The sequence below is a fragment of the Clinocottus analis genome, unplaced genomic scaffold, assembly GCF_023055335.1.
Source record: "Clinocottus analis isolate CAN_PGR_092001 unplaced genomic scaffold, fCliAna1.0.p SCAF_7, whole genome shotgun sequence".
NCBI lineage: Eukaryota > Metazoa > Chordata > Actinopteri > Perciformes > Cottidae > Clinocottus > Clinocottus analis.
The window spans coordinates 10916733-10929218 of NW_027176229.1; the positions used below are offsets into that span (position 1 = coordinate 10916733).

The 12486-nt window shown below is 41.9% G+C and overlaps 1 protein-coding gene across 1 annotated transcript in view; it reads right to left on the reverse strand.

Moving 5' to 3' along the window:
* Positions 1 to 2446: 2446 nt before the first annotated feature.
* Positions 2447 to 12486, reverse strand: part of LOC137779185 (multivesicular body subunit 12B-like) — a 29708-nt gene continuing 19668 nt past the window's right edge. The window contains exons 7-9 of the mRNA XM_068566739.1: positions 6757 to 6812; positions 6236 to 6295; positions 2447 to 2541 (exon numbers count right to left, since the gene is read on the reverse strand). Of these exons, the coding sequence (XP_068422840.1) occupies positions 2500 to 2541; positions 6236 to 6295; positions 6757 to 6812 (158 nt within the window). The 3' untranslated portion in view covers positions 2447 to 2499. The remainder of the gene's footprint in view (positions 2542 to 6235; positions 6296 to 6756; positions 6813 to 12486) is intronic.

A 12486-nucleotide genomic window follows, 5' to 3' on the forward strand; every position in this document is an offset into this window, starting at 1 on the left:
TCATGCACCAGGGTGTGAGTTTAAAAATGACCACGGGACATCTGGCTGACTCACAGAGGGTGGGGCTTTGATGTGTTACTCTGCAGTGCAACTCGACTTCAACTGAGCAACGCGAGGAGCGCAAAGTGGGCCTTGGAGGTCAGAGATAGGGACTTTAAAAGATACCTTGAAACAGATTGGCCACATGTGAAATGCGTAGAGACACACAACAGCCTTTAACTACTCCTTTAGCCTTCAAACTGCTGCACAGCTTAAAGACAGAAAAAGATTGTTTCCATTTTAATTTTAAAATGCGGTCTCTGAAAATCATTATTATTTTCCATATCATAAAGTGAAGTGAAAGGAAAAGTAAAACCATGTGAGGCAGCTTTTTGATGGGTGATGCTGGGCAGGGCTCATGAGGGAGTTGTGGTTCTGAAAGCTCTGTGCCCATCTGGAGAGTCTGGCTTCATCGCTTCTCATACCAAGAACACAGACCGATAGGGATAGCTTCATCTACCACATCTGACTTGCAGAGCTACCGTCAGACTCTACCTGCCGATAACAGCAACATCTTGAATGCTGCTCACATTGCGCACAGTACGAAAATGGAGGCCGGCAAAAATATACATAGTTTTGTAATGGTCAACACATCTCATTTAATGACTAGTCGCCTCTATTTTAATACTTTGACCAGCAGGTAACACAGGTGGTAGCATCTCACCTACCAACTTAAGGAAACATAAAGAAGAATGTATCAAGAATATATACCTTCCTTTTTGATTTCCTTAGGCAGCCAGCCAGGTTATTAAACTTGTGCTGTAGATTTGGTGGGCTACTGTGCATTTACAGCAGCGGGACCGGGTTTGTGGAATGGACTCAAAACAAACTCGACCCAAAGCAACGGGGCGGCTCACTGATTTTAATAGTTTCTGGACAACAAGAGCTCTTTGGTGCAGAGCAATAAGCTACTGTATATCAGATTTTGGCTACGCAAATAATGCAAGTTAGTAACAATCTCCATTGTTGGTTTTGTTTTTTTTCACAATTTTTTTTAATAATACAAAAAAATATAGAATATGAATTACATTTATTTTTGAGTCAGCTGTGCATTACACACAATCTGATATGAATTACATCCAGTCTGAACAATGGGAAATGGATTTAGTGGTTGGTATAATAGTCACATTATCGTCCTCACGCGTATCAATAGAGTTATTGTGGAAAATGGAGAGTTTTGCTTGTACAACCTGTGTGTGAAACTGGATACAAATGGCATACTGTGCATGTGCATCATTCTAAGCACAGCAGGGAGGCGGGCTGTCGCAGCCTGTCACTGCGCTCTAGGGCTTCACCGACATGAGTGTCACCTTCATGAAGGAGCGTGAAAGCGGTTTCCTCTACAGAGGATTCTTCAGACGTCGGTCTGGTTTCAGCAGCAGAACAGAGGAGTTAACACAAATGCTTAAGGATCGTTGTCACCTGCTGTACGCTTCAGCAATCACCTGTGAAAACCAAAATCCAGGAAAACAAATTCTGCATTGTTATCGGAATCAATAAGTTCACAAACTCAAATTAACGACAGGAGCATTAATCCATTAATGAGTTTATAATATTAATTACGCCTGCAAAAATGTGCACATGATTTCTGACAACTTAAATAATTACAAATGACATGTGACCAAAAGTAAGAAGATAGTGATGTTTTAGTATCAAAGTGTAAGTTTGTCTTCTGAACCAAAAGAATATTCAGTTTCACAATTACATATTTTCTTGTGCTTTGGAAATTTGGAAAATATACATTTGTAGATATAAATTCCTATTAAAAAATAATAATTCTGCAGACAGAACAACACATTTAATATGATATCCCCAGAGCTGAAGTGTGTGCTCTTCTCCTCTTAAAGGCCTGACTCAGGAGAGGAGTCACTGCTGACGTGGGTGGGCGTCTGTGGTAAAGTAAAAGGCTCCTGTGTCTCAAAGCTCTGCTCGCTGTTGCTGCACGCTGCTCATGATGAACTTTGTGATGGATAGATGCTTCCGCTGGAAAATGAACATCAGCGGAGCCTGTTTGCATGTGATGAGGCTGCTTCTCTCCCCTTTGTCCTCCCTGACTACTCAGTGTCAGCACGGCCCCGTAACTCTGATGAGCAGAACGTGAGTCACAGCAAACAGACTTTTATTAATTCATCTGTTACGGGATATTAATTAGCTTGGTTTATTTTGGGCGGGACATTTATTGTGATACTATCTGAGTAAGATAACACAGAACACACGTTTAGAAAAGTCAGGATTAATAAGTTGAAAATCTTCTAAAATTCAATGTGCACAGTTGTACATTATCAAAACATAATTCAACTAATAAATCATTGTTAGAAAATGTTTATTATTTTAAATTTACAATTGCATTACATCCCAAACTTTTTCTTTATTTTAATACTATATTATTTCACAAGTAATGCATCTGTAGTGTTTCAGTCGACGTGGCTGTCTGCCGGGGTGTGAACGCTGGGTGGAAAGTCACACAGCAATACTTCGCTCTGTGGTGAAGTTGTAGTAAAACTGCAGGAGAAGGATGAGGAGAAAAAAAGTATGCGTTAATAAATACTAAAAAAAATCATAAAAGCAGAACAAAATCATAATTAACTTGTATCATCTTAACAATTAATACCAAAGGAATTAAGAAAATACTAGAATGAAACCAAGAAACCACCACAGGGATTAAAGCAACTATCTGAATGTTATTATGTGATGTTAAATTGACTAATAGATGAAAAATGATTGATTGAATGTTATTCCCCTACTTTGAAAGCAAGAGTAAGAAAATACAAACGAACACTGCCCTCTTCTGGCATGGCATGGATATGACACATGGACAACGTTCTTGGCTCAAAGGCAGGAAAGTGTGTAATTTTTGCCGTTACATACATGATGATTTAAACTCCTTCTATTGTATGAAAAAAATGAATTATGAAAGAAAAACATGTGGTACCATATTGAGAAGAACCTTTTAGATTTTGGTGTCTGAAGTGTTTTCTCCTTTTTTGGCACAAACCCAAATATAACAAAAAAAAGGAGGGCACACCATTCTGGGTTCAAAGGAAACGGAAGATTGCTTTTGGCCTTGATACAGACCTACAGGCCATAATGCAACCGATCCACACCAATATCTATTTCTTTAATGTTACACCATTCAGCGCTCCCAGTTACATTCACATTGGGTCCACAGCTAACTCTGGCCTCAAGTTACTTCACACAATGACTTCTAAGTTTCTCTTCGAGAGGTATAGATATGTGAAAGAGGATAGAAAAGATGGTATCAGCTGCGGTACTGGAATCGGTATCAGAAGATAAAAAGTTGGATTGACATTACCCAAACACAATGAGTACTTCTGGAACATATAACTTAATACAATCCACTTTAAAAAATCGATTACAAAAAATCCATTTTATACATGTGAAAAATAAAGAAAGTCCATAAGTAAAGTACATATGGCAATTGAATGATTGACAATAATAAAAAGCATAATGTCTGATTAGACAATCGTCAACATTGTCACACAATAACAACACATAATTATTTTGTGTTGGGAGCAGTTTTGTGACAAAGTGGTGCTCACTTTCCCAAGTTAGACAGTTGTATTACTGCAGCACAGCACTAGGTGATGCTCTATGATCACTGAAATAAGTTTCCAAATCTCCAACAGAAGCCACGGAGCCGCGGCGGCTCAGACCGGGTTCTCGATCAAAACACCACCTTCTCTGATTCTCATCTACTTGAGGGGAAGCTGCAAGTTACCCAGAACCTGTCACATATTACCAGCCTGTTAGTTGTGAGGAAATTCAGCCCCCCACCACACAAAAATTCAGTCTCAACATCTGGCACAGTAAATAAATAATCCTGTGTGCACACGTGTGTGTGTGTGTGTGTGTGTGTGTGTGTGTGTGTGTGTGTGGATGATGGATGGGGGAATGGGGTGTTATCAGGGAGAGCATGTATCAATGTCTGCCAGTTTTATACACAGGCTGACAGGACAGTGACACACTAGAACATGGGCGGCAGTCACCCAGACGAGCAGAGCTTCATTTCCTGTCCCTGCTCCACTGCCAAAAATATGTGACATGTTGTCTTCATTAATTCCACCTCTATTTGGAGCTCTCCCTCTCACACCTCTCACATACCCCCTGTACACTACTGTCCCTCCATACATTCACATGGCAACACACACAAGCAATACACAGGCACAGAAATACACATGCACACTGATAACTCCCTCCAAACACTAGAAGCCCATCATACATAGGTGCTAATGAAAATCTTGTCATGTGTGCATATCCAGCCTAGCATACTCCCTCTGAAAATCATTAGCCAGCCGCCAACAACATTTTTCAGCAGAGCAAACTACATAAAGATGTCACTTTAAATCGCGTACTAATTAACACTTAAAAAGACACAAATTAGATATGCGTGGCTAAAAGCAATTATAATATCCGCAAGTTTTGTGAGTCATTTGGGAAATGAAAAGAATGCCTAATTGCTGGAACCAACATCATCCGAGACATGGCTTAAGTGATGCCTGTTAGGAAATGGCCTTATCTACAACTGTGGCTGTGATTACAACAGTTTTCCTCAATTACATGTGCATATGTAGAATTCTTGATATTACATCTCTTTCATGAATCTATATTTTTTTAAATGGGTTTAGAAAGAGGCAATTAGGTTTCAGTGCTGAAAGCGCCTCCAGTTTCCGAAGAGGGTTTAAAGAAAGCTCCACAGTTAAGCACGGACAGTGACCTCTTCTGGACGACAGAAGAAGGAAATGCTTAGCAATAGTCAGAAAACTCATTCTCAAAAGAGCTTTTTTTCTGAAATTCTATATTGGTACTCGTTTAGTTTTATATTACCAAGAATGAGCTGCTACCTCTGCAGAGGCCTTGACTACAGACAACATGGTGGTCATTAGATTCATAGTGAAACATTGATAGAGAAAAACAAGCAAAACTAGACAAAGAAAAGAAAATACAATAATTCTGACAGGCATCACTTTCTAAAGAAACACCTCCGCTGTCCAGCATGTTTGCGAGAATTTCACTGACTATATTTCCCCCCTTGTTCTGCAGATAGCAGTGTGGGATAATAATAACAGGAGAGAAGTAAAAATAACACAATGGTGAGGGATGTTTCCACTTGGAAACTAATTATCAAGCTAAGCTGTGACTTCATCCTCATCAGCCTGGCCCCACCATTAATCTTGTGCTGTCGTCCACTTCACTAAATCCTGTGTGTTACACTATCTCACATTTACTTCATCAGCTCCAGCGCGGCTGTAATTAATGATTTCTCATGTCCCTTCCCTTCCCTTCCCCAGCTCAGCTCACCATGTGTCCTCCTGCTAATCACACTCTCTAAGAAGGAGAGGAGAGGAGGAAGGGAAAAAAAAGACAAGAGCATATAGGATGAGCAGCCAGCCTGTCTCCACCCTGGAAAAGACACACATACACATGCACGCCATTAATACCTTCGCTGACAATGAGCTTCATTCAGATGACCATATGACAAGATGGCGACTCTGTGTGATTTGGATAGTATGTGACAGAAGACAGAGGCAGAGTGCAGAACAGACACCCGGTTTGATGAGGGAGTGTTTGCTCTGTAACACATCTCAAACCCAACAGCACCTGTTCTTTTACAGTGGTCTGTCACTTCCTGGCAGTTCTGATACCAAGATACCGTGCTAATGAGAGAGAAGGGGGGTTGTCACTCTCTTTAAAGCGCACACACACAAACCAACTCTTTCTTTCTCTCGCTCACACAAACACATGGGCTGCACACAGATGATTTTCCACCTGAGAATGCCTGCAGGCTACAGTGTTTCATCAGAAATGGGGAGGACTTTGTCGTGCTTTTATTTGCTCTGCATGAACTCTAACTTTTTTTGGCTACTGGAGATGAAGTTGATTGAAAAAGTTGAATGTGTAGAATCTGACCAGAAAAGGCTCCAGGAGATCTACAGCACTGCAAGGTGCTAGATTGAGCTGTTTGAGAGAAGAACTGGGAATAAAAGTCAAGTGTTTTTTGGAACAGCTTTCAAGAGAGAATGGCTGCCTAGCGTGGCCATGCTTTTATTCAATTGGGGCTTAGTGGAGCCAACAGGGCCTCGCTGTCTCAGACACTTAATTACAACCCCAAGACCGTTTGCTTTGCATTCTGGGCCAGCGGCGTCAGTGGCAGCCGAGCGTTGCAGCCTCTACTCACTTCCTCCTCGATCTCTGCCAGGGATTTGATCGTAATGCCCATTAAATTGACTTGCTGCATCTGAAATCAAAAGCAGGAGAGGAGGAGGGAGAGGAAGAAGAAGAAGAAGAAAAAAAAACACACACAAGAAACATGGCGGTTAGGCTCATGGCTAAGTAAGCATGCTTAAAATCTTTAATCCTCCCCCTCTCAGTGTCAATACAACCGGGGCTATAGTGACAACCGCTGCCAGCCCGCCAAATGGACTGCATTGAGCCAGCTTTGCCTGACTGCACGCATTCATCACTCAGTCTGGAAGAAAGGAAAGGAAAGAAAAGGAGCGCAAAGGAAAGGAAAGAAGAAGAAAGGAAAGGAGGAAGAACGAATGGCTGCGTACTGTGAAAAAGGACTAAATATCGTGGCCCACTCTACACAAGTTGTAGGACAAGTAGCTGTACAGTAACTTTCATGACCACTCTCCCATTATTTGTTACAAAGCAATCATTTTTTATTTGGTCACAAGTTTGTCAAAGACGTTTTACCTCTTTGTGGTTTTCACAAAACTTCCCAGGGATCACAAAGGGAACATCGTCCAGAGCTGCAAAAAAGTAAGAAAAAACAAAGTTTAAGGTTGACAGATAAATATTACTCCCTATCCGCGATCCTGAGCATTTCACAAGACTAAGCGTGGGTTTATAAAACAGCAAAGCTATCAACATCCCCAGCCACCCCGGCACCTCCCCTCCTTCCGTCTATGGAGAGAAGATGAAAGGCTTTTTTATTCTGCGCCATATTTGAGCACCTCCACTCTCTCCTCCAGCCCAGCAATTTCTCAACCCTCTTCCAGTTTAATTACTCTTGATTGTTCCCGATTCCGTCTTGTCTGAGAGATGTTCACCTCGGAAACAAAGACACGCTCACACAAGGCACAGAAAAGCGTAAAGAAGAGAAACAAAACATTCACCAGATATCAAATTTGCATGAAAATAAGCCACACTGTTCAGTCTGCAAAAAGTGGATTGAAATGAGGACTTGCCAAGAGCGTGGTGGTATAATTAGCATTTGACCAAACAAACGAGCTTCAACAGAGCTATAATTAAGCAGGCCTATAATTAAGTGTATGCCCTTTATCATAATGATCGTGGTTAAAATGGTGTGATGGCTGCCAGTTGATTATTAATGGTGTAACCCCGTACTGCATGCATCCTGCACTGGAATCAAGGTGTCACGACTGTCAGGCTAGAGAGCAGCTCTTTGTTTATAAAATACATTAGGGCCCAAATTAACACAGGGTGACAAGAGACACAAAGCCTCTCATTTCCAGACTGAAGGGAAAACTGCAGCTGCTTGGCTTCATTATAAAACTCCCAAATCTGGAGACGCAAAACTTGCTGCCGTTGGCTTTGACAGGAGCCCCCAAATATCAAGAGGCCAAGCTTCTAACTAGCGTCCTTTTACCCACAGTCCATCAGGCCTCTGGCGCAAGAAAAGGAACTCATAAATGTGAGCCGGAGCTGTTCATGAGTCATCGTTTTAGAGCGGGCACTCCTTTCGGCCTTTCCTGTTCACAGCAATATTATAAAGTATGACGTTCTAAAATATACCTCACTTTGACACTTATGTGACTTGCTTTCCTTTCTTGGTTATTACACAGATCCACGGTTTGGCACTTTCCACACAAGTGAAGTAGAATGTGATCTTTGTAATCAAAGCCTGACCTTCACACCCATGACCACAGGGAAGCTTATTTAGTTTCTTGGCTTCCAATCACATCCCTCAGTAAAAATGTAGCGTTAGTCATAACAAGAGTCTACAGCCTCGCTAGCCGCTCCGTGAGGCTGTACGTGGGCACAGCAGTGCTTTCTTTAAGCTACCGACAATAACAACAATAGCAAAGCTAACAGTCTAATGATAAGCAGGTTAAATGTGCACCAAGTTACCTTGACATGTCATCTCTAAATAACTAGCACCACAAATTACAAATATTGCCCATATTTAGTCATGAACCAAATAATTGAAATAATTGAAATATTGACCTGATGATGAAGACCTCGGTGAACATTTAAGTGACCCCCAAGGTTATTACTAGTCCTCCATTAGTTGAAATATTTCACTCAAAACTACACATATCAACCTAATGGTGGCTCTTCAGGTAAAGTCACAGAGTCACCAAAATCATTAGGATTGTGTCTGGGAACCATTGATGATACAAAACGATATGAGAATCCAACTGTTGAGGTATTTAGGTATGGGTCAAAGTGGTGGGCCAACTGAGGAAAAGCTATGGGCTTTGCCACTTGCATGGCTCAGAAAGTGCAAAGTTCCTCCTTTTCCACTCCCCCAAGGGCTCTTCAATGCCCAGCCTCAACACCCACCTCCCTAGAGCCTGTGGGTATGTGGCTATATGAAGCAGCAAACAAACCAAGGGGACTGGGTAGGTCCAATGACTTGTTTTAGCTCATAAAAACAAGTGAACAAACATGCACTACTGCGTCGCTGGGAGCACCATCGTCAGGCAGAGGCAGGCAGGCAGGAAGAATAGGTTTGAATCAATAGCCAGCAATGGGAAGCCAAGATTGTAGCTGCTGATGGATATGCGTGGCGTGGACAGATGAATGCAGAGCTGAAGGCCACAGAGTTTCTTTATTGCTCAAGGATTACATTTAAAACCAGATCTCACTTTGTATTCCACCACCATCTATACTAGAGAGGCTATCTTACATCCAGATAAATGGAGACGTGTGGGAGATGACTTGGTGGTAAGAAATGGATACCACGGAGAAACCCGAAGGTGCAAAGGGCAAAAATAATGTAAATCCAATCTTCTGACCAGGAATCCCACTATGAAGCATGTTCTAGCTGCTCAAATGGCAAGGCTACAGTCCATTAACTCATGATTGTATTGCAGTGTGGGGAATTGGGTAGTTATTTGGCTTTTGGAGTATGTGAGTGCAGTCAATATGAAAACATCTGGCAGGAATTTTGGTACAATGACTATCATGATGATGATGATGATGATGGTGGTGGTGGCGGTGAACGCAGAGGTGGCGTTAAGTAAGGAGGACCCTGTGGCTTGAGTGATTGTAGTGTAAAGAACGGAGTCAGCACAGGCCCCGTGTGGATCATTGCCTTATTAATGACTCCGTCAGGTGCGATGAGCAATGGCTGCATTGTCATCTGCAGCCCCTGGGCACAGATGAATGGCTGTTTCAGGGCGGGAAGGGCTTCCTCGTACGCTGGGCTGAGCACTAATCCCTCACTCTTCCATTGTTGGATGCACTGTCACCCAGGACTTCAGCAGCGCCATACATTGCATTTCCAGGGTTCTAACAGACATGGCCGTGCACACAGGCGTACATACACACACATAAACCACACCGAGTTGCGCTCCGACAATGACTGATGAAAAAATATGCGGGGGTGATCGAGCATACCTCATATTACCTGAACCACAACTCAAGAGTAACACTTTAGGAATGTTGATGAACTTTTATTTTACACTTCACTAATTCAGCAGAATTGCATTGATCTCTGTCTAGTACGATTACTTGGGTTGAATCTGTCTCACACCTGAATTAAGTGAGAAAGTCACAGTCAGGGCAATAATCTGCAAGTGCAAATGACAATCTACGACCACTTTTTACTCATGGTTGAGCTGATTTCTATTGGTTAGTACCATAAAATGATGAGATATAATAAGAAAAGCCGCTCAAATACAAGTTAGAGCTTTATCTGGATCCTGCTGCATTTCATATTCCAAACAATTGGATGTTGCCTTTTCTCTTTGTGTAGCCAGGCTAGACATTGCAATACTTTTCCTGTCGGTGTGACTCTCAATTTGAGGCGGATTCTTTATGCAGACCATGGAAATGCTATTCTAGTTGCAGACCCGCTCTCTGTCACCTCTGCAGATAATGGTGAGTAGATGAACAGAGAGCTGGAGGAGGACCCCCTCTGCCCACTCACAGCCCTTAGCCCCTCTCTGACATGAGCAATAGTGCCCAGGCCTGACAGCATCTCGGAGACATATTGTAGTTTATTTTGTCGCCCGGGCATGCCATCTGTGCCATTCCAATAGAGGGTGTGTGTTCAGGCTGCTGCAAGAGAGAGGGCGCGAGGCTCCGGGTCCCTCAGTAGCTCTGCAGCCACGGCAGGTCATTAGTCAAATTGCCTAATGAGAGAGAATACAAATGGCCCCCTACCCTGACAGGAGGAATTTTGGAGGTGTCAGAGCTCCTGACCCGTGCTATGAGAACAGATGATAGCGAGTTGCTATTTTCAGATTCTTTTAATGACTATGGCTCTATGAAACCCATTCTTTTTCTTTTATCTTTTTTAAGCCCTATAGTCAGACGAGTGAAACAAAATTTCATTGTATTAAAAATGTCACTTGCAAAAGTGGAAGCATAACTTTTAAATTATTTCAATGTTTACTGACAAGTTAATTAACATTTGAAATATGTACAACATTGATACTAAAAAAAGATCACGTACTGAAATGATGTTGAGGGTTTTTGATTATCTGTTGTTATTTGTTTCTGCCGGCTGTGTGCAGCTTGTTTTCCCATTCTGTGCTGTGTACACACTGCTGTTGCTATATTCTCCTGACACCAAGTCAGTTAGTTTATATTCAAATATTAATTTAATATCATCCAAATGTAAATCAATCTGAATGTTTCTAATGCTATGAGTGGTATGCAAGACACCCAGTGGATGAACGTGGCTGGGGCTGCTCCACACGAGAGACTGTGGAGAGAAAACAGCAGCACCAAGGGAGTGGAAAGAAGTGGATCATTTTACATAAGCTTTCGGTTTATCCACTTTTATGAATATTTTTCAAAAGAAACAATTCAAAATATGAATGTAAAGTTCATGAAAAGGGTATAAACATATAGCTAAAAACAATAACTGTAGAAAATGGCCTGTTTTAACTCTCGTTGAACAGTTTAATCTACATGACAAATACTAAAATAAAATAAAAATACAAAAAAACAGTTGACTAAAATGACATTTACACCCAAAAAAAAAAATCCAATATTAAAATTCTGCTTTTTTTTCTTCTTTTTTCTTACCAGAGGGATGCAAAAAAGCAAGCTTATGTAGAATGACCCACTTACTTTTCCATCTGTGACAAGCAGTCCTTGAAATCTGGTTGTGGGTAGGGAGCCAGGAGGCAGCCCCAGTCGGGCGCTGGTCCATCAGTCTTCCAGAAAGTGGGCAGAGCCAGCAACACCTATGGTGAGTTGGCCACAAACACTGCTGCATAACACAGAATGCTATAAGGAGGTGTGTGTGTATCTGTGAGAACTTCTCCAATATGGACAGTATATATATATATATATATATATATATATATATATATATATATATATATATATATATATATATATATATATATATATATATATATATATATATGTATATATATATATATATGTTTTGCAAATATATATGTATGAGCTAATTAAAGTACAAAAAGTCTTCAGTATTCTGGTATAATTACAAAAGCTGTATTAACAGGTTCTAAAGGCAGTCTGTGCTAGAGAAGCACTAGAAGAGCCCTTCTCTCTGGCTAGGTATTGAAAGCTCTCATGAAATTAAATGGACAATCAGACTTTAATCAGCAGCACAGTGTCTTTTAAGACATTGCCATGGCACTGGCATTGATCCCCAGCTGTGGCTGCTGGTAAATGTGCAGCAGAATGTGTGTATAAATGGGGTACGCCTCTCTGGACAAGTGTAAAAGCTGGCAGAGGGCTGACAGTAAATTGCAAGTGCCGGATGGGACACAGCAGAAGGCACAATTACACAAATCCCCTCTTAATTAGCGGTTCTGTGGGCAAACTAACCCGTAATGATGCGAGGGATGTGGCGAGCCCCAGAAATCCTAACAAGAAACACTCACCAGCACAGGAGACTGGGTCATATGGCCCCGGTTCCCCTCAAGTAGCGACTGACTCGTGATCTGTTTTGATCAGTGCAGCTGCAGGAGACGATTCCCGCGTCGCCCTGCTCCCCACAACCCCTCGCCTTCGCTGAGCTACTTGCCCTCTGGACTGTGGGTAAAGCAGCAGGCCCTGTGTGGTTGTGGTGGCATTATTAAGTTCTCAATGCTCACAGTACCAGGCAATGTAAAGTGGCATCTCACACGGTGAGTAATGAACTGTGCCAGAGTGGAAGCAGGAGGGATGACAGCCAAAGAGGCCTCCTTGGCAGCCACTAACCTGGGCATCCACCAATTTATCATCCCCTACAACCAATCCACCAATGCT